General features: G+C 50.1%; 4 protein-coding genes across 5 annotated transcripts in view; 2 read left to right on the top strand and 2 right to left on the bottom strand.

Annotated features, from left to right (window-relative positions):
• Nucleotides 1–199, bottom strand: part of UTP4 (UTP4 small subunit processome component) — a 32,751-nt gene extending 32,552 nt beyond the window's left edge. For both annotated transcript variants that reach the window (XM_012742401.2, XM_020282729.2), the window contains exon 1: nt 16–199. In XM_012742401.2, coding sequence (XP_012597855.2) covers nt 16–199 — 184 coding nt within the window. The remainder of the gene's footprint in view (nt 1–15) is intronic.
• On the top strand, nt 130–9,110 carry CHTF8 (chromosome transmission fidelity factor 8). The gene is made up of 4 exons (XM_012742412.3): nt 130–204; nt 8,033–8,090; nt 8,356–8,473; nt 8,877–9,110. Exons 2-4 carry the CDS (start codon nt 8,068–8,070, stop codon nt 9,108–9,110), a joined length of 375 nt encoding a protein of 124 aa, XP_012597866.3. The 5' UTR covers nt 130–204; nt 8,033–8,067.
• Nucleotides 9,107–11,590, top strand: DERPC (DERPC proline and glycine rich nuclear protein). Its single transcript, XM_075995747.1, has one exon. It carries the CDS (start codon nt 9,107–9,109, stop codon nt 10,751–10,753), a length of 1,647 nt encoding a protein of 548 aa, XP_075851862.1. The 3' UTR covers nt 10,754–11,590.
• On the bottom strand, nt 11,456–24,063 carry HAS3 (hyaluronan synthase 3). The gene is made up of 4 exons (XM_012742404.3): nt 23,565–24,063; nt 19,234–19,869; nt 16,193–16,294; nt 11,456–15,274 (listed from the first exon to the last, which is right to left on the bottom strand). Exons 2-4 carry the CDS (start codon nt 19,867–19,869, stop codon nt 14,351–14,353), a joined length of 1,662 nt encoding a protein of 553 aa, XP_012597858.2. The 5' UTR covers nt 23,565–24,063; the 3' UTR covers nt 11,456–14,350.
• Between the last annotated feature and the right edge of the window lie 227 nt (nt 24,064–24,290).

Here is a 24,290-nt window from a genome sequence, read left to right as displayed (position 1 = left end):
CGGCCCCGCACTTGCCTCTCGCGGCGCCAGCCTCTCTCCGCCCCGGCCACACGTGCGCGCGCGCTCTCATGCTCTGCCCCGGAAGTGCTCCTGGCTCAAGGCCGGAAGTGCGCAGGCAGTGCTCGCGGCGGCGGCGACGGCGGCGGGAGGTTCGGTTGTCGCCCGTTGGCCGCGCGGCGCCGCGTTCGGCGGCCGCCATTGCAGGTCAGGCCGCGGGCGGGGGGCACGGGAGGCCGCGGGGAGCGAGGGGCGAGCCGGGGATGTGGGCGAGGGCGCGAGGGAGCGGGAAGCTAGGGAGCTGGGGCCGGGCGGGGCGCGCGGCTCCGGGAGAAGAATGGCGAGCGAGGGGCGGGGAGCGGCGGGGCGGGGGAGGGGCGGCCGGGAAGGGGGAGGGAGGTGGGGAGGACGGCGCAGAGGTGGGGGCGAACCCAGCGGGGCCCCCGGGGTGGGAGGGCTGGGAATCGTGGGGGGGGCGGTGTGGAGACGGAAGGCGGAGGGAAGGAAGGGAGCGAGCGGGGCGGAGTGGGAGAAGGGCGGAAAGGGTGGCCGAGCTCGGGCGGAGGACGGAGAAGGGGGCGGCGCGGGCCGAAACCTCGAGGTACGTGTGGGAAGGGGCTCTTCCCCGGGTTGGGAGGGAGCCCAGCCCGCGAGGGTTGCGGGAGCGGAGTAGAACTGGAAACAAGGGAGTAGCGGGAATAGCTGAAAGGGACTTTGGTGGGGGTGAGGGTGGGACTATGAGGTTTGTTCCAGGGAACGTTTTAAATCAAGGGAGGAAGGCTTCTGGGAGAGGAAATTTGGAGGGTGATTAGAGAGTGATTCCAGGTTCTTTTGTGGGTGAAGCCGAGAGTGAGTAGGGTGGGGTCCTGCAGGAGCGAAGTACTTAACCGGGAACAATTTGGAGAATGAGGGTGGTAGGGAAAGGACATTTAATCTTTGGGAGGAGGGTGAGTGGTTTGGAAGATAACTTCAGTGGGGGGTGTGGAGGAAGGTAGTTTAAAGAGTAGTTTCCTTGGGAGATAGGAGGCGGGGTTAAACAGCTTGTAACCTGGAGGGGGTTGGAGAAGAAGGGGGTAAGAGGATGGAGAAGTCCCAGAAAGTGGGCGGAACTAGAAATAGGAAGTGGCTCTAGTTGAAAGGGTGGGAGGGGGCCAAGGGAGAGGGTGGAGAAGATGGGGGCGGATGGGAGGGGAATTTCTTGTAGAGGGAGACCCCAAGCTGGGCTAGAAAGGAAGGGGGGTTGGGGAAGATAGAGGGCCTTAGCAACGAGAGGAGGAAAGGTTTAGATGGGGCTGCAGAGTAGCAGAAGATGGAGAAAACTGCAGTAACTCAGATCGACTGAAGCCATCTTTTCCACCCATTGTCAACAAATACCAGTAATTGATTCCCTCCGACTTGGGAATCCTAAAATGTGATGGGAAGTACGACGTGTATGCATAGCATCCACATACGTTTTTGAACACACTTCACTAATGAAAAGTTTGGAAGCATTCAGTTCCACTGACTCTCAATAAACCCCTTTTTGGAGGGGAGCAAGGTTCTCATTTAGAAACAGGATTTTAGACTTAAAAACCCGTGAAGAGACAACATCCTCTTTGAAACTAAGACCATCCGTTTCAGTCAAAACCACAATAACACTGCAAATAAAATTAATCTGTATTCGGTTGCATATAAAATGTTTTGAGTTGTTTATTTGGTGGAAAGGCACATAGAGAAACTCATATTTAGAGAAATGACCTTCCAGAACTTAATCCCAGAAGCAGTTTGGTGAACCATGACTGCCATGTTTAAATTCTTCTCCCATTATGTGAACTTGATTTTATTCTGATGACTTGCTGCTTTAATAGGGTATTTTAGTCCACTATAAGCATTAAAATAATAGTGTAGTATTAAGACATTCTGTTGGAGGTATACTAAGAAAATACGTTCCTCTGGGCAATCAGTAGCTTAACCCTGAAGTCTTACCTTGTGTCAGATACTATGCTAAAAGCTTTATATTCATTACTTCATTCTTAGAACAACCTTTTGAGATAGGTGTTTTTATGCCTAACTTATTGGTAGGAAAACAAGCTTATGAGGTTAAACGACCACTGTCACACATAGCATAGGTGGGAGAATCGCACAGTCCAGGTCTGACATGTGAATGCTTCACTGCATCCCTAAACAAAATGTAGACCCTGGGACCAAACAAAAGCTCAGCAAATGCCAACTGTTGGCCTAAAATCTTGCAGATGTATTTTGTGTCAGGTATTTAATTTTTAAAAATAAAAAATAATTTTTACACTTTAGCATAGTTAATTGTTAAGTAATTTCAGCCCAATATAAAAAATAATGAATTTTTTTTAAATTGGGGATTGGGAAATTGAAGCCTTGATTTCTTTAAAGAGAAGATACAAAATGGAAGGAAAGGTTTTAATGAAAACAATTTATGAAACATTGTCTAGCTTTATTAAAATTTATTCATAGTGAGGTTAAACCATTGAGTCAAAGCTCCTTGTTTTGTTACAAACTATATGTTTTGTTTAACTGCATATGTATCACACTTCTGGCACTTTTTTTTTTTTTTGGAAGGCTGTTACCATTATGAGGATCATTGCTCACTCTGTTCTCCATAAGAGATTAGTAGTCTTTAGCAACTGAATTTTTAACAATTCAGAGACCATAGGATAAGATAATTAAATTTTGTTGAAGATTAAAATGAACCTATGACAAAGAATGTCCTGTATTCTCCTGGCTTATTTTTCCTCACACCTAAGGAACAGAAGTTTAGGGTACAGTGAATCCTGGAGGTAGCTTTGAGTAGATTTCTAAAAGTTTTTAAAACCTTAGTATTATCAATTGGATATGCTAAAAAGTGAGCTTGTTTTTAACTGCCTACCCCACATGTACTAGCTTGGTGGCATAAGATCTTAATAGATTACTTATGTGCCATTTTGTAAGAGATAATGTGAGAATGAGGCTAATACTTGTAGAGCACAGGGAAGTTCTCATACAGAAATGCTCTATGAGAGGGGGCTGTGTAAGAAGAGAACTGCAAGAGGGGCCATATTTTGGAAGGGTTAGGGTTCACATCCCAGCTCTACCACTTATCTAGTTGTGTGACCAGTTACTTAATGTTTAACCTCTAAGCCTGTTTCCTCATCTGTAAAATGAGAGTGAGAAGACCAAGCCTACATACATCAGGTTGGTTGTCAGGATATAGTGAGAGAATCCAGATAAGTTTAAAAGAGGTTGGCTTTGAGAAATGAAACTTTTTGTATTGTAAAGTTAAGGCTCCCTGGACTTTTCTTAAGAAATCAAGTGGTGCTTTGATTTGTCAGGTTCTTTACAATAATTGTAATATGGTTACTAACTTCAAAGTAGAGAGAAACCAAATGATAGTTAAATATTAAGTATATCCCCAGTTGGTCCAATTCCAGCCAAAGCTTTTTGGGTTTTGTTAGGGTTCCCCTTATGGGTCTGGATTGGTTCTTTGAACACTGGTTCCTTTAATGCTCTGTGATTTGTTCAGGGGCCTTGAAATCATCTATACCACTGAGAAGCAACTGTTTTGACTTTACTTGGGTCCCCCAAACCAATCCCAGGTCTTAAGACTAGGGATGATCTGGGGCAAGCCTAGATAAGTAACATTTCTAGAAAATTTGAAACCAAAAAAAAAAGGCCCCCTTTTTTTTAAAAATGGGAGTTAAAAATGTATGAAGTGCTTTAAAAAAAGGTTTACATAGTTCAAGTCATTTGACTAATTATGTACTACAAAATTATTTAGTACATTTAAATGTGTAAAGGCCCAGAAAGATGGAATAGAAAACTTTTTCTCCCTTTTATGAGATTAGGGACAGAGGACATAATAATTTATTGCAGGGGAAAGAAGTGTGGTTTTCTTAAACCTTCCCATCTCCAAGGATACACACTAGTTGTGGCCTGTGAGACTGGTACCACTCTGAAATATAATGAACTTAACCTTTTTGAAAAGCTACATCACAGAAGTTTCTCCCTCGCTCTAATCAACCTGGTATTATTGTTCCTAACTAAAGACATGTTAGTCCTATCCAAATCTGGGATTGAAGTTGGCTCTTAAAGAGTTGCTGGGAGAGCTCTTCCACCGACTTCCTTTTGGTGTCGTGTATTTATTAAATTTCACATGTTGCTCTTTATAGAGCTGCAGTGTCTCTCTAAAGCCAATGTTAGAACAAACAACTAGAAATTGCTCTAGCTGTCTTGTAGTGTTATTGGAATGAGTTGAAACTGAAGACTTAGCAATCTTTTTCTTATACAGAGAATTTTCATTGTAATGTTATTATATTTGTTAGGACTTGGGTTATGCTTCTTCCCCACCTCTATGTTTTTCTGCTTTCTCCCTACTCAAGGGGATGGGAACAGATTGGGCTGCATGTTCTCATATGCTTTTTAATCAACTCCACATTAATGGAAATACATATTTCCTGCAGCCTCCATCAGGTGTGTCTGCAGAACACACCTGAAGCACCCAGGTATCCCTGCCTACCCTGGCCCTAAGAACAGTTGCTTAGAGTAGAAATCTCAAGGAGCAAGAAAAGGAATAATAGAATTCAGGTGTTATAGGGTATTTTAAAGTGCTAACATAGAACTTTTTTATTTTAAGATAGGGTCTCTGTTGCCCTGGCTAGAGTAGTCACATGATCATAGCACACTGTAACCTTGAATTCCTGGGCTCAAGGAATAGTCCTGCGTTGGCCTCCCACGGAGCTAGGACTACAGGTGTGCACTACCACACCTGGCTAATTTTTTTTTTTTTTTTTTGTAGAGCTGGGTCTTGCTATGTTGCCCAGGCTGGTCTTAGACTCCTGGCATCAAGGTATTCTCCCAAAGTGCTGGAATTACAGGCGTGAGCCACCAAGCCTGGGCTAAAGTAGAATTTTTTTTTTTTTTTTTTTTTTTTTTGAGACAGAGTCTTGCTTTTTTGCCCAGGCTAGAGTGAGTGCCGTGGCATCAGCCTAGCTCACAGCAACCTCAAACTCCTGGGCTCAAGCGATCCTCCTGCCTCAGCCTCCCGAGTAGCTGGGACTACATGCCTGGCTAATTTTTTCTATATATATTAGTTGGCCAATTAATTTGTTTCTATTTATATTAGAGACAGGGTCTCACTCTTGCTCAGGCTGGTTTCAAACTCCTGACCTCGAGCAATCTGCCCGCCTCGGCCTCCCAGAGTGCTAGGATTACAGGCGTGAGCCACCGTGCCCGGCCTAAAGTAGAATTTTTAAATTCACTGAAGGGATGCCCTCCCCTACATTTCTTACATACTAGCTGGTAAATACACCCTCATGTACATAAATTGCGTAAATGTAGCCAGATCAGACCATCTAGTGGTGGGAACCTGTAGTCTTAAGGCCATATGGGGTCTTCTAGGTCCTTAAGTGTAGCCTTTTGACTGAATCCAAATTTTACAGAACAAATCCTTTTATTAAAAGGGGTGCAGGAGAGAAAGATGAAGCTTTTCTTGCCTCCTTTGGTTCTTAAAATAGAACAATCTTGAAATCAGAAGGCCTACCCTGCTGGGTTTGAACTTCATTTGTATGTACATTTGCAGCATCCCAAAAGGTCTAGCACAAGACAAGTTTACCAGCCTGACTGGGTATAGAGCAGGATGGTGAGGTTGTAGGCCCCAGAATTCTTATTTTCAAGAGCATGGCTAGATGTCTGCCAGTATCAACAGGCAGGCAGGGTCTCCTGCATCCATGTGTAAATGTGTGTGTGGTCACTGAAGCTAGGGGTTGGTGTGCAAGTGTAGCTATTTAGTCCTGGTAACCAGACATCTATTTTCCTTTGCCCACATAGGCTACTATTCTGAATTCCTGTTCCAGCAGGAGACTGTCCAAGAAATGAGGAATACACTGGAAATATTTCTGCATCCTCTTTTCTTGAATGGTCCACACGTGCCCGTTTCAAGCATGTGGTCAAAGGGCTTAAAGATCGATTGTGGTTGTCAGGAAATAGGCTCTGTCTCCTTCTCTGTCCTGATCTTCCTAAAACATGTTGCATACCTATGTGAACAACCTTATTGCCTTTATAAAGCCACCTGTATTTTACTATGACTTACAGTCATCCAGGAAAATAAACTACATCATCAGTCATCAAGAGCTTATTTGCAAGAACTTCTCAATCTCTGAATTATTGAGCTGTTCTAGATTCCTGGCTAAAACATACCTACCATTCTTTAAATTACAGTCAAAATTATGGTGATGAAATGCTGATTTGCTTATCCCACCCTCTAAAAAATTAGCTCTTCAGCTCAATAGAACTTAGAGTCTTTAAAGCAATTTTGCATATATTATATTTGGTCTTCAGAATAGTTTACTAAGTCATAATCTAGGTCTCGGCCCCATAGTCATTAAGTGACTTGTGTATGATCCACTCAACAGTACACACTTATAGGCAGGAACCTGAATTTAGGCCTTATAATTTTGAAGTGTTATCCTTTCTTCAAGAAACCTTAGAAGGATTTTAAAAGTGCTTTGGGTTCTGTTGATGGTAGTGGTTGGGGCCTCTCTATTTGAAGATCTTTGCCCTCTGAACTAGTATATTACCCCTTCTCTGGTGGTACCACAACCTTTGCTGCTGCAGAAAGTCTGGCTGATTCAGGGCCAGTTGATTTCCTGTTGCCCTTCTGCTCTTGCATGTACTCAGTGCCTGCCTCATGCCTTGATTCCTTTTCATTCACCTTGGCATTTGGTTTTCTCCTTTGGGAAGGCAGAATTGGGTAGTGATTATGAATGTACATAAAGTCAGGTTGCCTATGTTCCTATCCTGGCTCTACCACATAACAGCTGTGTACCACATACAAGCAAGGGACTTAATCTGTGTGTACCTCAGTAAGCTCATCTGCAAAATAGGGATAAGTACCTGTATCATAGAGGTGTCATGATAGTGCAATGAGATACCACCAGTACCTCACAGCATCCACTCCATAGTAAAAATTCAAAACATGTTAGCTGCTACTTACATTGGGATTTGAAGTCCAGTAAGTTGACCAGTCAACTTCACGTTCCCAAAGTGTGTTTGCTGCTCTAGGAGTAGAGGCTCTGCCATACTATAAGGCTGCTGGCAGTGTACTTCTCCCTGGAGATCTAAAATGAAGACTAACATACCAAGAAAGAAACCTGTTTATATTTTAATCAGGTATTTGCTAAAGCTTGAGCACAATTATACTTTCCATACTATACAGTTGGTAAACACTGGAGTAATAACCTTCCACTAAACTTCATATATACATTGGAAAGACTTAGCCAGAAGTTATAGTTTGGTTTGCCATCCCCTAATCTCCCCTGAATCTATCCTTACCAGGAAGACACAAGTGTAAGGGGAGCCAGTTGTCTTCAGGCAAAAATGTCCCACTCTAGTCCCTTCTTATAAAGTACTCCAAACTTGCCACCAGGTGGTGCTGTTGTATCAAATGAAAGTATTTGAAGTGTTGGGGTATTACTGAAGTGAAAAATATGAGAGTCACTTCAGAAGTCAGCTTGCCATTCGCTAAAGTTGTCTGAAGGACATTTCTAGTTCTCTTGGCCTTTTTTTAGGTTAAAGGGAGGCCCTTTGAACCAAGAGATACAAGATAACCAAAGTGGTGGACTTAAAGTCATTAACAAAAAAGCAAAATCTAAAAGAATTCATTAGTTTTTTAGACATATGCAGGACACAAAATAGGGTATCCTTGAGAAAGGCAAGTTAAAGAGCATGCATGGTCTCTGCAGTGTAAGTCTTGGGTTCACATCCTCTTTGACTTAGTAGCTATGTGACCTTGGACACAATAATGACACAAAAATGTTACCTTTTTTTGCTACAGTTGCTCTAAAGCAACTAGCTAAGATGATCTTAAGAAACCGTAAATATATAATATATATCTGTAAAAGAAAACTTCCATCATATGGTGCTGTTAGGGGACTAAAGCACTGAGAAAAGTACTTAGCACCCAGGAAGTAATATATAAGTAATATATATCAGTTGTCATTATGATTATCCTAAATCATGTGTTTTTTTTTTTTTTCTTTTTTCTCTACAGCTTATTTTCAGTTGCTTTTTAAAGACAGAAAGCTCATGGTGCAAATTGTTATTTCTAGGTAAGTACATTTTGAGATTTTTAAAATTTAGTGTGAATTAATTAGGGGTATATAGGTTTGACATTTTTGGGGAAGAATCAGGGTCCTCAGGTGCATCTTGCACAAATCCTTGCATTTTGATTTCTAGTTCAGTGCCTAGCACTGCCCAGTTTCCCAAGTACTTACATTTAACACAAGAGTTCGTTTGGGCCTTGAATGGTGGTGTAGGACACTACTCATCCTTCACCCCTCAAAAATATTATAACCACCAGCCCTTTGCTTGCAGTGCGGGGGCTGGAGGCCTGGCAGAATGGGTGCTGATGGAGCTACAGGGGGAGATCGAGGCTCGCTACAGCACCGGATTAGCTGGAAACCTCCTGGGAGACCTACATTACACCACTGAGGTGAGGGGGCTTTTCTTTCCCTGCCTAATGCCTCAGAAAAGCAAGCTACACCAAGGTGGTGCTCCCAGGACCCAGAGTGAGGACTGCCCTCAGGTTTGTTATTCAAGATCTAGCTAATCCGCAAAGCTATCTGCTTGTTCTCCCCCACCTCTGCAATAACAGGGAAATTGAGCTTTGAGAAATCTGGAAAGGTCACATTTCTAAAAGCAGAAATTCTCTTACATGGGGCTAGAAAGAGTAAAAAGGACACATGGGTGGGTTGTCCAGTGTGGCTGCTCAGAGAGGTTAGAGCCAGAACAGGGAGTGGAGGTGCCAGCACTGCCTGCCAAGAGCAGCTTTAAAGGCACGTGAGTGTTACGGCCTTGCCCTGAACCTCAGGCATCTCGTTCTTGTTCTGCCAAAGGGAATCCCTGTGCTGATCGTGGGGCATCATATCCTGTATGGGAAAATCATCCACCTGGAGAAACCTTTTGCAGTTCTTGTCAAACACACTCCTGGGGACCAGGAGGACCAGGACTGTGATGAGCTTGGCCGAGAGACTGGCACCCGGTACCTGGTGACAGCACTCATCAAAAACAAGATCCTTTTCAAAACCCGCCCCAAGCCCATTATCACCAACGTCCCCAAGAAAGTATGAAAGAACCCCGGATTTTCCCTAGAGAGCGGCCTACTCCTTGGACTCGTGCTCCACTGCCACCTCGAGGACGGCTCGACGGTTCCCTGGGACCACAGGGGGGTCCTGCTCTGAACACAGGCCACCCACTGGGTGTGAACTCGGATCCCTTTCTCATGGCAGCCGGTTCTCTTGGTGGAAATTTGGCCCCATTTCCAAGGAACCCATCTCCTTTTCCAACTTCATCAGGCTCATTGGCTTCAAATCCAGCACCTTTCCCTGCTGGTGCTCGTGACCCAGGCATGGCTTCTTTTCCAAGAGGGATGAATCCCACTGGCACAGGTGCAGTTTCTTTCCCAAGGCCAGGTGGCCTTTTGGGCCCAGGCCCAGGCCCAGGCCCGGGCACGGGCCCAGGTCCAGCTCTAAACCCTAGAACAGGAGCTCTTCCAGGTCAAGGGCCTCTGTCTAACCCCAGGTTAGGAGGTCTCCCAGGCCCAGGTCCTATGCCCAATCCAAGGGCAGGTGGTCTCCTGGGAGCAGGTCCTGACCCCAGAAGTGGCGGCCCTATGGGCCCTGGATCTGGACCCAACCTGAGAACAGGTGTCCTATTGACCTCTGGGAATGGTCCTCCTAATCCTAGGCCAGTTGGCCTGGGCCCCGGACCAAGTCCCAATATGAGATCAGGCTTTTTAGGTACAAACCCTGCTCCCAGGTCAGGTATGTTTCCAGGTCCAGGCCTTGGGCCCAACCCAAGATCAAGTGGCCTAGGTCCAGGTCTTGGGCCCAACCCAAGGGCTGGTGGCCTGGGCCCAGGCCCTAATCTGGATGCCAGAGCAAGTGGCCTCTTGGGTACAGGATCTGGTCTTAATTTAAGAATGGCTGGACCTCAAGGCCTAGATCTTGCCCCCATTCTAAGAGCAGCAGGTCTTTTAGGAGCAAATTCAGCTTCTTTTTCACAGGCTTCTGGAAACATGGGCACAAACCCATCTTCCATGGCAAGAGTACCTGGCCCCATAGGCCCGAACTCGGGTCCAGGCTCTAGGGGAATGGGCCTTCCGGGGCCAAATCCCTCTCCCATGTCAAGGGGCCCTGGCCCTATAGGCCCTAATTCAGGTCATTTCTCAAGGCCAGCTGGCCCCATGGGAGTAAATGCCAGTCCCTTTCCTAGGGGGGTAGGTTCTGGGGGACTGAACCCAACTGCCTTCTCTCAGTCTTCTGGCACATTGGCCTCAAACCCAGCTACCTTCCAAAGGTCTGCTAGCCTCCAGGGCTCAAGTCCAACAGTTTTCCCAAGAGCCTCTGGGCCACTAGGCCCCAACCCAACTAACTTCCCACGGGCCACTGGCCTGCAGGGTCCAAGTCCAGCTACTTTCCCAAGGTCTACTGGCCCATTAGGCCCTGGTCAAGTTGCTTTCCCTAGGTCAGCTGCTGGGCACCTGGGCTCTTCTCCAGCAGGCCCTGTGGGTATCAACCCAGCTCCTTTTGCAAGGCCAACTGGGACCCTGGGTCTCAACCCATCTTCCTTTTCAAGGATGAATGGCCCTGCAGGCAAGAGTTTGGTCCCATTTCCTAGAGTGGGGAGCCTCCCTGGCACAAACCCAGCTGCTTTCCCCAGACCAGGGGGTCCAATGGCTGCAATGTACCCAAATGGAATGTTACCCCCTTAAACACTGTTTTCCCTCCAGGACCACCTTGGTTTCCAGGCCCTGTGGTTCTGGGCAGGGGCTGTCTGTTAGGTAAAAGGGTAGATTGGAGCTACAGTCTGAACAACATAGCTGGGGCTCAAGTTCAGATGAGCCATCTTTTTCCTCTGCTTTTTTCTTTACTGAAGGTGAAATGTTATTTGTGGGATGTGAACTGCAGCAGGTGGGAATAATCCTAGCCTTGAGAGAAAGGATCTCCAGCCTTCCAGAAGCCTGCTGTGCTTTTGTCCCACAGCTTTCTGCCCCTTGTTTCTTACTAGTTTCTTGAATTGTTCTTGTGGACTTTTCCTCAGGGATACATGGGCCTGCAGGTCCCAATTCATATGTAGTCCCCTGCTCAGCACTGGAGAATCAGCTCACTGCTCTCTAGAAATGTTGCATTGGTGAATGGACCATGCTTCGGTAGCTCTGACCTGGGCAGCTTGGACCTGGTCATCCTCTACTGCCATACTTTTCCCTGGGGGCCTACACACAGAACAGGGAGGTGGACAACCACTTTAAAGACCCATCAAATGCAGTTTCTGCTTGACTGACTGGGCCTGCAGCTCCCTTCTCCTGGGACTTAAGAGACGGCCAGATTTGAGGCTCCTCTACTCATCCAACTCCCTCTTCACTGGTATTCCCAATCAAAGAACCTCAAAATTTAAACTGATACGGATGGGAATATGGGAATTGGGGTGGGGGTGGGGGATGAAGGGAAGAAATCACTGTGCTTCGTTCAGCCTGACATAAAAGGATGGTTGGTGTTTTTCCTGCATTGTATCTTTTCTTACTGTTTCTTTAATAAATGGGACGAGAGGGCTGCTGCTGTCACTCCATTTTGTTACCTGTTCTGTAGGGAAGGAAGTTTACTCTGGCTTTTCATTGTTTCAGCTTGGCCGCAGTCTTACATTATCTGCCAGTTCAAATGCTTTTACTCCAGGAGAAAGCAAGCTTTGGTTTTTAGCCTTAGCAAGGGCGCTCTCATCTGCCAGTTATTTCACCAAAGACTCTGCCTGTACAATAAAAGTTAAACCAACATGAGTATGCAGGTATCAGGGTGGGCCTACTGTATCCCCCAGTCCAGAGGCAGCTGTCACAACTTTTCCTACTTTTAAGTCCCATTGACAAAGCTGTTTCTACCTCAAGTCCCTCTTTTGGAACTAGAATAAAGAGCTAGCTTTTATTAAGCACAAAGGAGATAGCTCAGATACCAGTGTTATGTGAGAATCTTTATTTTGACAAATAAGTGCAGTATAAAAAATTTGACCTGAAAAGTAAAAAAAAAGCAGGTAAAAATAAATATGTTTACAAATTGTAGAAACAATACAAAAGAGGATTAAAATTCTCAATGAGGAAAACCCAAAATGTGTCCAATTGTATAAAGGCTCTTCCCTTGCAAGAAATGGGGATAAAGCTGAAGACCCAGTTTGGTTTTGCTGCTGAAAAATGTACAAAATAACTTAGAAAAACCAGTCGAGGTCAAACGTTGTGAGCCCACTACCTATACCTGCCTATTTTTGATATGAGAGGAAAGTTGATGACCACAGTGCAAGGCAGAGCTGGCGGTAGGACAGCCAGGAGTTCTCCATCCAGAGTCCATCATCCTACATTAACTTTCAAGTAAAAGCTGAAGAAAAACAAGCCCTTAGTGAAGTCTGAGCTCTGCAGTTGGCTGACCGGATTTCCTCCATTGTAGTGCTCAAAATAGTTTACTTCTTGGCCAGGAGAAGTGCCTTTAGCAAATGCCTGTTGTCTCCCAGCCTTCATGGGTTGGGTCTGACATCAACTCCGGGCCTGTGTGATGTGGCAACTGCTGGCTACACCTGGAAAACCCTTGGGTTCAGGGGAGATGAAGGAAAGCACCAGGGTTTGCCCATCTGTGGCTCAGAGCACACTTTGTTTCTTTGTGGGAGGCACCTGAGTACACTGGAGGCTTGACCCCTCAACTGCTCTCCCCCTTGGTGCTGGTTCTGAGGGGTTAGCTGGCCCCTCTGAAAATGGATGTTTTGAGAGAGAGAGCAAGCAATCCTTAAGTCAGAGGCTTATAGTCAAGATCCCAGGTTTTAAACTCAAATGCTGATAAGTCTGTGGGTTGCAAGTCAATAGAAAATGGCTTTTCCCTCACTGTCCAAAAGTAGCAGAGGGAAATCAAACAGCTTCAACAGACACGAAAAAGCAAGAAACCTTAGGTTGTAGGAACCAATTCCATCTCCGAGTTTGGTTTCTGGAAGGATGCTTGCAGACCGAGTGACTGTCTGCAACCTGGCTGTAGAATTCCCTGGAGAAGCCACCGAGGAGAATGGACAGTCTCAAAGATAAATAGCTTGAATTTGAGGGTTCGATCTGGAAGCACTGGAAAGCTTTCCATTGGAGTTGATTGTCAAGAACAGTAGCCTGAAAGTCATGCATGCTAACCCAGCTGCCAAGGACTCTGTCCAAACAGCTCCAAGACTATAGCCAATTTGATCAGAAGCTCTGAGCATTTCCCTTATGTGCTGAGAGCAGAGGATCTTGTAAGAGCCCAGGCTCTGCTCCACTTGCCACCTTGAAAAACTTACCCCTGATGACAAGGATGGAAGAGGTGACTACAGTTACACTAAAAAAAAATGTGCCTTTGAAGAAAGTGAAGTGAGGAAAATCTCTTTGCTTCAAATCAGAGCTGAATTTGAGAGGAATTCAGGAGTATACAGGTTAACATACTTAAGACCTTACTTCCTTTTTAAACATGTTGGGGTTTAATCTTCCTGATGGATGGCTAAAACAGTTTATCTCCCCAGCAGAGATCACAGACAAGCTAAGAATTCATCTAGAAGTCTGAGCAATTTCCAAGTGGAACACCCAAGGCCTCCATATAGCCCATGGCCTTTAGCACCACCTCTTTGTTCTTCCTGGCAAACTTTTCTTTTTAATATGTACTTTTAAAAGCAGTTCAGTGCTAACTGCCTGCTGGTTTGGTTCATCCCTGGGATGTTGAGATGTGGAGTGGGGTACATCACATCAAAGCACCATTCCTGGACCCTGTTTTCTGATGCCCAAAGATCAGGCTTTGGAGCCTTGCATCTCAGGCGCAATCTTATTGCATTGATGACTGGGGGGTGGGGGGATACTAGCTGGCCTAGACCTCAGTAGAAATTCTCTTACCACCTCTGGTTGCATTCAGATTGGTTGGGAAGGAGAACCTCTTCCCACAGGCTGTTGCTGCCAATGCTCATGTACCTATCAGAAGTTGACACTGAATCGAACTTATTTGGTTTAGCACACTTCTGAGTTCCCTCTGGATCCCAGGAAAAGTAGAGTCTTTCCCAGAGGCCATTGCTTATGTGCAGATGCAAGCAGACAGGCAGCCTGAAACCATACAAGCCCCCTCTGCTCTTAGCCTGAGAATTCAGTGTTGTCTCCTCTAAGTAGAGCTGCCCAGGCCATACTACAGTCACCATTCTCTTCGTTTTAGATTTGTCCTTTGGACCGTTAAGAAATTAAAATACAACACTCCCTCCTCCCTCCCACCCCATCTTTTTTCTTTCTTTCCCCTTCCCTCCCTTACCCATTGCACTTTTCCCGCTCTGCTTGGGGGCTGGGTCACACCTCAGCAAAAGCCAAGCTATACTGCTCTGGCTTCTTCCCGCATCTCCGGGCAATGATGGCCAGATACAACATGAGGAGGGCCACCCAGTAGCAGCCATACAGGATGGCCCCGGAGACAAGGAAGGCTAGCTCCGTCTCGCTGAACAGGTCCTGGCAGTAAGCTGTATAGGCCAGCCCACCCAGAAGAACTGCCACCCATATGGACACAGGGATGAGGCCAATGAAGTTCACCACGATGGTTTTTCGGCCAGAGGTGCCCCAGCCAGACTTGTTGATAGTAGCAATAGCAAAGATCTTGGCTGGCAGGAGGCTGGACATGTAGAGAAGGGAGTAGAGGGACATGAAGATCATCTCCGCATTGCCTCGAAGGAAGCAGGCATAGGTAGCCTTGATAATGCCCACCAGCTGCACCGTCAGCAGGAAGAGGAGGATGTTCCAGATGCGGCCACGGTAGAAGAGCTGTATGACCGTGGCAATGAGGAAGAAGGGGAAGAAACCTGTGACCACTGATTCGTAGGTCATCCAGAGGTGATGCTTATGGAACCAGAGAGAGTTGTAGAGCCACTCCCGGAAGTAAGACTTGCTCCAGCGGGTCTGCTGGTTGAGCCACCGGAGGTACTTAGTGGGGGTCTCTGTGAGGCACTTGGAGCGTGCTGTATACTTAGTTCGGTAGCCAAGGCTCAGGACTCGGTTGGTGAGGTGCCGGTCATCCCCAAAGCTGCACTTGCTGCCTAGGAACTTCTGATGGTACCAGTCCTCCAGGAATTGCTGGAGGAGGCTGTTGCGGTACATGCCCAAGGGCCCACTAATACACTGCACACAGCCAAAGTAGGACTGGCAGGCCCGCTCCACGTTGAAGGCCATCCAGTACCGCACACTGCTCAGGAAGGAGATCCACGAATCATACTTGTTGAGGATCTGCAAGGGAATAGAGATGCTGGGCCTCCTTACCTAGGCATATAAGCCCCAGAGGAGACAGATGCCAGGGACCTTGAGGCCTCCCTACCCTGGGTTCTGTGGCCTATTGCTCAAATTCCTGATCGTCAGTCCTAGCCCTACTGGAGCTGGGAAACCTGAGGCTCAGAGGAGCCAACTACACACATACTGTCCCCAGCACCTGTTCCACTTCCCTAGTGTGTCATCTGCACCGATTTTCCCAGCTGAGTTTCTCTGGCAGTCAAAGCCATCTTCAGTTTCAGGAGGCAGCTAATGGTGGTGGCAGAGAAAAGGGCTTGAGAAAGATGCACTACCCCAGCCACATGTCCTGACCCCCGTACAGTTGGAAAGCTTCTAGGGAAGACATGGTACGTTGTCTGCAGTATGCTCTGGAAGACCTGGCCCCTTATCCTTACCATACTGCCCACAGCTCTTCAGCCTATCTCTAAGTTTGGAGCTACTGTTGTCCTGTATCTCAGGCACAATCTTATTGCACTGATGACGAGTTGTTGGGGGTGTGAGCTGGGGAAGGACACTAGCTGGCAGAGACCTCTCAGAACTTCTTCACCACCTCTGGTTGTGTTCTGATGGAAGACCAGCCAGAAAGAGTACCCTCTAGGATCTATGGCCTTAAAATGCTCTGCCCCTCCCTGCACTATAGGCTCTCTCCATACCTTCTGATTCCCCCCCCCCACCCTCCATATATGGAAAAGTAGGGAAGGGGTTGGGTGGCAAATGAGCTGAACCCTTTGATACCACTGAAAACTGTCCAAGGGGAACCTTCCCCCAAATACTAGGAAGAGGAAGACAAGATGCCCATTTCCCAAGCGTATCCCTGTTGGATTAGGAAGCAGGAAGAGTTCAGACCCCTACCCCCAGAAATCCCTGGTTATTTCTTACTTGGACATCTCCGCCAACTCCCCCTACTTGGGGATCCTCCTCCAGGACTCGAAGCATCTCGATGGTGCAGGCTGGATCCAGCACAGTGTCGGAGTCGCATACCTGCAGAGGGAGCGGTGCACGGTCAGCCCATTTTGACCTCAGGCCTGCACTTCTGTGTGCACACCCCCCACCACTAGGCTGCGCCCTGCCTGAGTGACATAAACCCCTCTTACATGACTCACTTCCAGCCACTAGCAGAAGACCTATGCCAAACAGAAGGGGCCAGAAGAAAAACAGGAAAGTAAGGAAGAGTTCCAATACCAGGCTTGACAGCCACTAGGATCAGAGAGAGAAACCCAGAAGACAGGTGCTAGGCCTGGAAATGGATAAGTGCCTAGCACTGGGCAAGTGTTTAGCTTCTACAGAGCCAGGCTCCACAGAAATGATCTCCAAGTATTTCTTTGGGGTCCTTGGACAGGGGGGACCAAGTCACTGACATCAGATGATAGGCACAGTAGGCTAGACCATGGCTAGCAGACATTCCTCAGAAGGCCAAGAAATGGCTCCTTCAGAGGCCACTGCCTGAGAGTATCCCATAGGGTTATTAACAAGGTCCCCATTTCAGCCTCCAGCCTCTTGGACAATCTGCAGCCTAGTGGTGAGGCTGTATCTACTCACAGGCACCTCTGTGAGACCACAGCCTGGCTGCCAGGCCTTCTGTGCGCCCTCCACACACTCCTTTGGCCGACTCTCTGAGCCCAGGGCACAGTGTGCCCAGCGTTGCTGTTGCCTGGAATCTGCCCTAAATGGGCACAGACACTGGCAGCAGCTGCCTCCAGTCAGCCCCAAGGCTCGTAGTCCGATTCTAACAGCGATCCTATTATCAGTTGAACCTGGGCTATGAATGCTTACCCTGGTGGCTGTCTTTTCTTGATGAACCTTGTCTGTGTTCTAAAAAATTACTTGAAGTAGTACAAGGAATCTAGATAGCCATGGGGGCAGGGTGGTTTACAGACCCCTTATTGAGCTCTGTGGTCACTATTCTCAGAGCAGAGGACATTATCCAGAGATTAACCAAAACCCTGTTCTGCAAAAGCCTAAAATCCTTTTACTAAAGTTGCTGAGTAAGAGTCCATCAGCCTGCAGGAAGGAGACTGCCTCCAACTCTCCCCAGTTTTCTCTCTCCATGTTAGAAGGCTACGGGGAAGTCAGGCACAGCCATCAGCACCAGGCTGGGTCCCTCACATGTGCTCCCTATCACCCCACCAGATAGATCTTCATGTCCCAGTCCATGCCTGGGAAGGGCTCAGGGAGCCACCTTGGCTTACAGGCCAAGCTTCCCAGTGCTCTGGTCTCACTGCCACTCAACAACCCTCACCCAATCTTCATATGCTGCTTTGCTTCCTTCACTCCAGGGAGGCCTTTCTAGCTGAGGAGGGCTGGGGAAGGCGTTCTTATGCTGCCTGGGCACCCCCACTGGCCAGAACAAGGCTCTCCCCCACAGAAGGAACGATACCCTCATCAAGGCTGCTGGAAGACAGGCTGAAATCCATCAAGTGTTCACTGGCTGTAGCCCAGGGCTGCCTCAGGCAGGATTCCAGGGCCATAAAGAGAATGGCCTGGCTCAGGGGTGTGAGCCTGTTTGCTGCTCCACCAGCACACACAGATGACACAGAAAGGGACATGTGTGGCAGAGGTTTGGGGGGATCCTGTGCTTCAAGAGACTAGAAGACAAAGTCACATGCCCACTTCGAGGCTTGAGCATGTGCAAGGGCTCAAGGGATTTTCTTTCCCTAAGCGTTTAGGTCCCCAGGAAAGTTTCAGAGAGGCTCCCCACAACCCAAAGTGAACCAAAGAATCAAACAGCTCTTTTAGGCTCTCATCCCTCCCTACAGGGCTGAGGAGGTCCTCACATGAATACAACTTTCAAAAAAGCCACCACCTCCCAAATCTGTGCAAGCTAATTTTCGGTGGGTACACTACAGAAAATGTAAATGGCATTAGAGGACCCGACATGTTACCAAGATGGAGTTGGTACACAGGTGGGCTACCAGAACAGTCACTGTGCTTTCAAGCATTTACCAAGTGATGGGCAAAACCCTCCCCTGGCAGGTGTGGAGAAGGGCAGAGACAGGCCGTGTAGATGCTGGGAAGAATTCTGGAGCAGAAATCTGGGGTCCTGGGTCTTAGTTTCTACTGAAATGTGTATTAAATTTTGTACCAAAATGTGTGAGCTTTAATCACCATTCTAAGTTTCATTATTTGAAAACTGAAGCCACGTTAACCTTGTCAACCTAATAAAACGTCCAGGTGTGTGTCAGTGACCACCTTGACCAGCAGCTGGGCAGGATTGGTTCAGGGACACAGCCCTGCCAGTGTTGCCGCAAAGTGAAGCTGGTGTGTCATTCACACCTTGTGCCTCCATCTTCCACCTCCCAGACATGATTTTGACACTAGGAAGAGGGCGATTTTGGGGCCCATAATTAACCCATTTTGAATGCTTTGGAGCCTGACTTCTTTTGCTATTCACCGTACTTCTTTATGAAGAGGTTCATCCCACGTTGTCCGTGGTGAGGCAGTATTGTACCACGGACAAGAGCAGACTTGCTGCAGGCCATCTGGGCTCAATCCTGGTTCTGCACCTTACTAGCAGTGCGACATCAGGCAAGTTACTTAGCCTCTCTGTGCTTCGGTTTCCCCTTTGGTGAATGGAAATAACAACAGTACTTATCCTCTAAGAGTATTATGAGGATTGAAAGAGCTAATGTTTGAAGTGCCTACATCTGCACCTGGTGTGAAGCGAATGCTGCGCACCTGTTTTATCACTGGGACAGCAGTGAGAGATCTCTGTGACCAGGGTCACAGAGCTACATAACAGCAGAACCAGGATTCCAACCCAGGACCGCTGTTCAGAACCATTATACCTTGTTGCCTTCAGTGCACAGGAAGGGTATAAACAACACAAGGGACCCAAATTGCAGCCCAGATTCCTGGAGGACAGTATGCCCGGCTGGCTGGACATGTCCCCATGTACACACATCCTAGGGAGACACCCTTACCTGGATGTAGTCCACCGAGTCGCCAAGGGCCTTGAAGGCGGTGTACATGACCTCGCGCTTGCCTCCCCACTTCTGCATGATGCACGAGAAGGTGCTGGCCCGCACCACGTCCCGCACGCGGTCCATGCCCTCCTGCAGGCTGGCCTCTGTCTCACCCTCACCAGCCTCGTGGAAGTTGCTGCGCCACACAAAGAAGCCAGCTTGCTCGGTGCCACCTAGCACCTCATGGAAGATGTCCAGCATGTAGGCGTCCTCCTGGCGATTGCCATCTACCACCATGACCACCTTGAGGTCAGGGAAGGCGATGCGCTGGGCCGAACGCAGGCACTTGCGCAAGTAGTCAGGGTCCTCCTGGTACGCAGCAATGCAGAGCGCCACTGAGCCCCGCCGCGGAGAGGGCAGCTTGAGTGGCCGGCCAGCCCGCCGCATGCGCCTGTGCTCCAGGAAGGCAAACAGGCTCTGGATGAGCAGGTGCAGGCCCAGGATGGCCCCGTAGAGGCCGAAGGACAGGTAGTGCTTTTCTGTGTGGATGAACTGGTAGCCTGTCACGTAGGCTGCCAGGATGCCACCCAGCACTGCCAGGGCAAACAGGCTGGTGCCCACCACACGCAGGGCTGTCGTCAGCTGCACCGGCATCTGGCAGGGGAAGACAGGAGAAGCGGGGTCAGGCAGGCGGCAGCAATTCCAGTTAATGGGAACTATGGGTGTTCTCTATGTCTGGCCTGGAACAGGGGAAACAACCCACTAATAAAAACCAATTACCACTTACTGAGCGTGACTAAGACTTGTAGACTCAAAGCCAGACTATTGGAGTTCAAATCCCAGCTCTGCCACCGGCTATCTCTGTGACTGCTTAGTTATTTCATCTGTAAAATGTGGATTGAAATACTAACCTCACAGCACCTTTGAGGGTTAAATGGGTGACATGTGTAAAGCACTTAGACTACCACTTATTGTGAGACAAGCCAAAGTCCCAAAGTGAGTTATGTGACACCTGGTGGCAGGTAAATGGAAGAACTGGCATCTGCCTGACGCAAAGCTCTTAAGAGGCAAGCTTCAGTGGGGTGCACCTGCGCTGCAGCGATGGGGGAGGGGCAGGGAGGCGGCCAGGGGCCTAAGAGTGTCTCTGTACCCTGTACCCGTCCTGCGACGACAGGGTAGTCACCAGTAAAGCACAGCTACCCTAAGGCCCAAGAAGAAAGTCGGGGAAAAAAAGAAACTGCAGGAAACAAAGGGAAGGGAGAAGTCTTCCCTTTCTCAAGGCAAAAAATCAATAAGAAACTTTCCCCGGTGTCTCACCTTTTTCTCGTTTACTTGGGAGGCAGGAAAGAGAAGGAAAGGATGCGGGGAAAAGCAGACAGGAAAAAGGAGGGAATGAGAGCTGGGGGTGTGGACAGCTTTCCCGGAAGCCCAGCTCTTTAGAGCACCAGTGGGACTGCAGCCACCACTGCAGCAGCCTGGAGAGGTGGCTGCCTGGGGAACCCCAGCACGGCATCTGTGTGTTCATCCCCTGCCCGGCAACGCTTGTCAATGACGCCAGGTTTCTGTCCGCAACCAAGTCAGGGCTCCTAACATCTGCCCTGTTGGAACTGGCTGTGTTTTAATGAGAAGAGCCCAAGACTTGGCACCAGAGACTTGGCCTTGAGACAAGCTCTACTACTTCCTGGTTGCCTGACCTTGCCTGGGCTCTGAGACTTAGTCTCCCCATCAGTGCAGTGGGGGCTCTAATGGTTTCCTGCTTCACATCTCAGGTAAATCATTTCCTGAAAATGGAAACACTTCAGCCCTGAAGAGCTACCCGAGTGGGGAGGCTGACTGTGGTTTCCACCAGAGCCGGTGGGGAGGAGGATGTGGAACGTTGGTAGGGGGTAGACAAGGCTGACAAGGACTGGACTGCTCCCTGCCCTCCATTCTGACCCAGGCCTTCTCCCTGTCTCTTCTCCTTGTCCCTTGCCTGACCTGGAGAACCCCATTTCCACCCCAGGTCTACAGACAATAACATCTCACTTCCAGAGCTTTGCTCCAGCTCTAGGTCTCAGGAAATCGAGCCCCCAACACAAGCACGCCTTCCTGTCAGGGGACACCTCTCACATAGGAGTGAGGAACACGCAGTCACTGCCTAAGTCAGCCTGAGACTCAGGCACCAGCAGCCTTCCAGCAGCTTCAGTCCGGAAAGAGCTGTTTGTTGGCAGCCTCGCCTCTCCGGGAAGCACGGCCCCCGGCGCTCTGCCCCGCCATCCCCGGGAGCTGGCCGCGAGCTTCCTCTGCAGAACTCCCAGCCCTCCCTCATCCTCCCCCACCGCATGCGCCTGCAACCCAGGGGCCCCCCAAGCCTGCGTCCACGGCCCTGAAGCGCCCTGTCCCCCTCTGGAGCTTACGCGGCGAGGGGGCGCTGCGGGGCCCCCGCTACCAGCCTGCGCTCCGGGAAGGGGCAGGGGGGAGCGGAGGCCAGCCCAGCAACCTGCCGGGTGCAGGCACCCCGCCTCGGCGCAGTGCCGGAGGCGGTGCCCACCAGGTCAAAGCAGCTGGGAAGGCACTCGCCACGCTTCTCGCCCCCACTTGAGCCTCACCTTTTGGCAAAGGCGGCGCCGGCCACACCCACGTGCCGGTTTCCCACGACCCAGCCGGGAAGGAACGGAAAACCCAAGAAATCACTGTCGGACCAGGCGTTGCTTATCTTTCCGGGGCCCCAGCTACCTTGGCAAAGTGTGCCTGCAGACAAAGGCAGCATCCCCGGTGTCGCCGGTCCCCTCCTTCCCCGGGCGGGACCCCTCCCCCGCAGGAATTAGAGACATTACCCCCATTCCCCAGCCTCCCCGCTAGAGGACCCAAGAAAGTCCCGCAGCAGGATACCCCACGTGCAGTCACGCGCTGGTTTGGGCTCTGTTTGAGGGTCCCCCTCCCCAGACGGGGGCTGTGTCACCCCAAGCCGGCAGAGGTGAGGAGCTGATCCTAAACCGTGGACTGCCTTTCGTCCCCACACGCTTTGCTCATCCCGGGGAACGCGGCCCCCCCAGGCTAACACGCAGTCGCGATTCAAGGGCACGAGGTTGGGGGCGCTCCTCAAGACCGGCCCCCGGACGACGAAAGGAGAAAACCCGCCAAGGACGCACGCCTGTCTATCCACACACACACCCAACTTTGAGGGGCCGCCTGGTCCGCAGCGCCTCTCGAGCTGACAGGTGCGCCCTGCCGCGGGGCCCACGAGCGGCGGAATGGAAACTTGTGCGCAAGGCGGGGGCTCCTTCTCTAGCGCCCGGCAGCCCTCCGGCCCCTCCGAGCCGGCGAGGGAAGGGGAGCCCAGGCCAGCAGAACAGCCTGCCGTGGCCCAGCTGACCCGCAGGAACCGGGGCGCCAAGTATCTCGGTGCCCCGACAGGTGCCAACCCCGGGCGAGCGCGGAAGGCGGGGGGTGGGGGGGGAGGGGCACTCCAGCAGCCTCGTGCCCGCACTGTCCACCTCCTAATTCATTCACTAACCGGGACTGCAGGGGAGAGGGGAGGAGAGACCGGAGGAGAGGATGGAGGAAGAAAGGGAGGAGGGGTCAGTGGGGAGGGGGCTGCAGGAACCGCGCCGGGAAGCCTGAAGCCGCCGCAGCCCCCAGCCCGCCTCCCAGCGCCGCACGCGGCGCCCGCAGGGCAGGGAGCCGGTGGGGGTACGGGGCTCGGCCAGAGGCACCCCGAAGCCTAGCGCGCCCGGGTCTCCAGCGCAGCCCCCGTGCAGCCCGCCCCTCCGAGGTGGCGGGCCGGCGAGCCGGGCCCGCGCTCACCGTGCCGCCGGCTGCCCGCGCTCCGGTGCTCAGCAGGCCCGCAGCGGCTCCATGCCCCTCCTCCCGCTCCTCGCCGCCGCCGCGCCTCCCGCCTCGGTCGCCGCCGCCGCGCGCTCAGACTGACGAGCGCCGGCCCCGCCGAGCCGCCTTTAAGTACCGAGCGCGTCCCCGCCGGGAGAGGCGCCCTCCTCCGGCCCAGGGACCGGGAAAGTTGGCAAGAGTGGGAGGGCTCCCGAGGGCGCATCCCCTAACCGGCTCGGTCCGAGGAGCTCCCAGAGCCGGCGCTCGGCGGGGACTCCAGGTCCCGCGTGGACGCCGCTCCTCTGACTCGCAGAGGTTCGCATTCTCCGCGCCCTCCTGGAAACTGGGTTCCGCCAATGGGGCTGAAGGCCGAGCTGCTCAGCACTCGCCCCGGGGCCAGCTGCCCAAGGGAGGTGGTCATTGTGCACAACCTAGAACCTGAAGCGTGGTTAACTTTAAAGACAACACGTTGGGACTTCCAAAATTCTTACTCTCCGTCCCCGCCCCCACGCCCCGCTTTCTAAGCCTCAAAACCTACTCACCCTGCAAAGCGGGCGAGCCGACAGAAATCTTCCCCGACTTCTGCACGTGAAGGATCTGTTCGCTGTATGGGGTTCCCTACAACCAGGATAGCAGAACCTTCCTGCTGGCAAGGAGAAGAGAATAATTGTCAAATATAAAAAGGCTGGTCAAAGAAGGTGTTAACAATTTTGACAGCTTAGCTTTGAATTCCGCAGTGGGGCGCTGATGACTTTAAGGCTGTTTGCAAAAGCTGCAAATGGTTTTGCAGGAACCTTGGGTGTCTTAAAGCCAGAACAATTCCTATTCCTCCTCCCCCTTTTTGCACCTTTATTTACGACATGCATGACCCCTAGATTCCCAGCTGACCTTATCTCCTGTAGATTCCAGGTACCTAAAACATGGTTCTAGACCACAGTGAGGTGGGGTGGGGTCGGGAGACAGGGGAGTTTCTATTAGAGGAAGGAAGGGTAGAACCAGCTGAAGACACTGACTTTTTTACATCTCAAACTTTTTTTTTTTTTTTTTTTTGAGACAGAGTCTCGCTTTGTTGTCCAGGCTAGAGTGAGTGCCGTGGCGTCAGCCTAGCTCACAGCAACCTCAAACTCCTGGGCTTGAGTGATCCTTCTGCCTCAGCCTCCCGAGTAGCTGGGACTACAGGCATGCGCCACCATGCCCGGCTAATTTTTTTATATATATATCAGTTGGCCAATTAATTTCTTTCTATTTATAGTAGAGACGGAGTCTCG

This window comes from Microcebus murinus, chromosome 20 (assembly GCF_040939455.1).
Source record: "Microcebus murinus isolate Inina chromosome 20, M.murinus_Inina_mat1.0, whole genome shotgun sequence".
NCBI lineage: Eukaryota > Metazoa > Chordata > Mammalia > Primates > Cheirogaleidae > Microcebus > Microcebus murinus.
The sequence above is the reverse complement of the archived record's forward strand: the minus strand, read 5'-3'. Positions and strand labels throughout refer to the sequence as shown.

Bases quoted from the DNA above. Each gene is read 5' to 3' on its own strand.
- CHTF8 (XM_012742412.3), top strand. From the start codon at position 8,068: ATGGTGCAAATTGTTATTTCTAG. The intron at 8,091-8,355 runs GTAAGTACATTT...CTTTGCTTGCAG, and splicing joins GTGCAAATTGTTATTTCTAG to TGCGGGGGCTGGAGGCCTGG. The intron at 8,474-8,876 runs GTGAGGGGGCTT...GTTCTGCCAAAG, and splicing joins ACCTACATTACACCACTGAG to GGAATCCCTGTGCTGATCGT.
- DERPC (XM_075995747.1), top strand. From the start codon at position 9,107: ATGAAAGAACCCCGGATTTTCCCTAGAGAGCGGCCTACTCCTTGGACT.
- HAS3 (XM_012742404.3), bottom strand. From the start codon at position 19,869: ATGCCGGTGCAGCTGACGACAGCCCTGCGTGTGGTGGGCACCAGCCTG. The intron at 16,295-19,233 runs GTAAGGGTGTCT...CTCCCTCTGCAG, and splicing joins ACTCGGTGGACTACATCCAG to GTATGCGACTCCGACACTGT. The intron at 15,275-16,192 runs GTAAGAAATAAC...ATTCCCTTGCAG, and splicing joins GAGTTGGCGGAGATGTCCAA to ATCCTCAACAAGTATGATTC.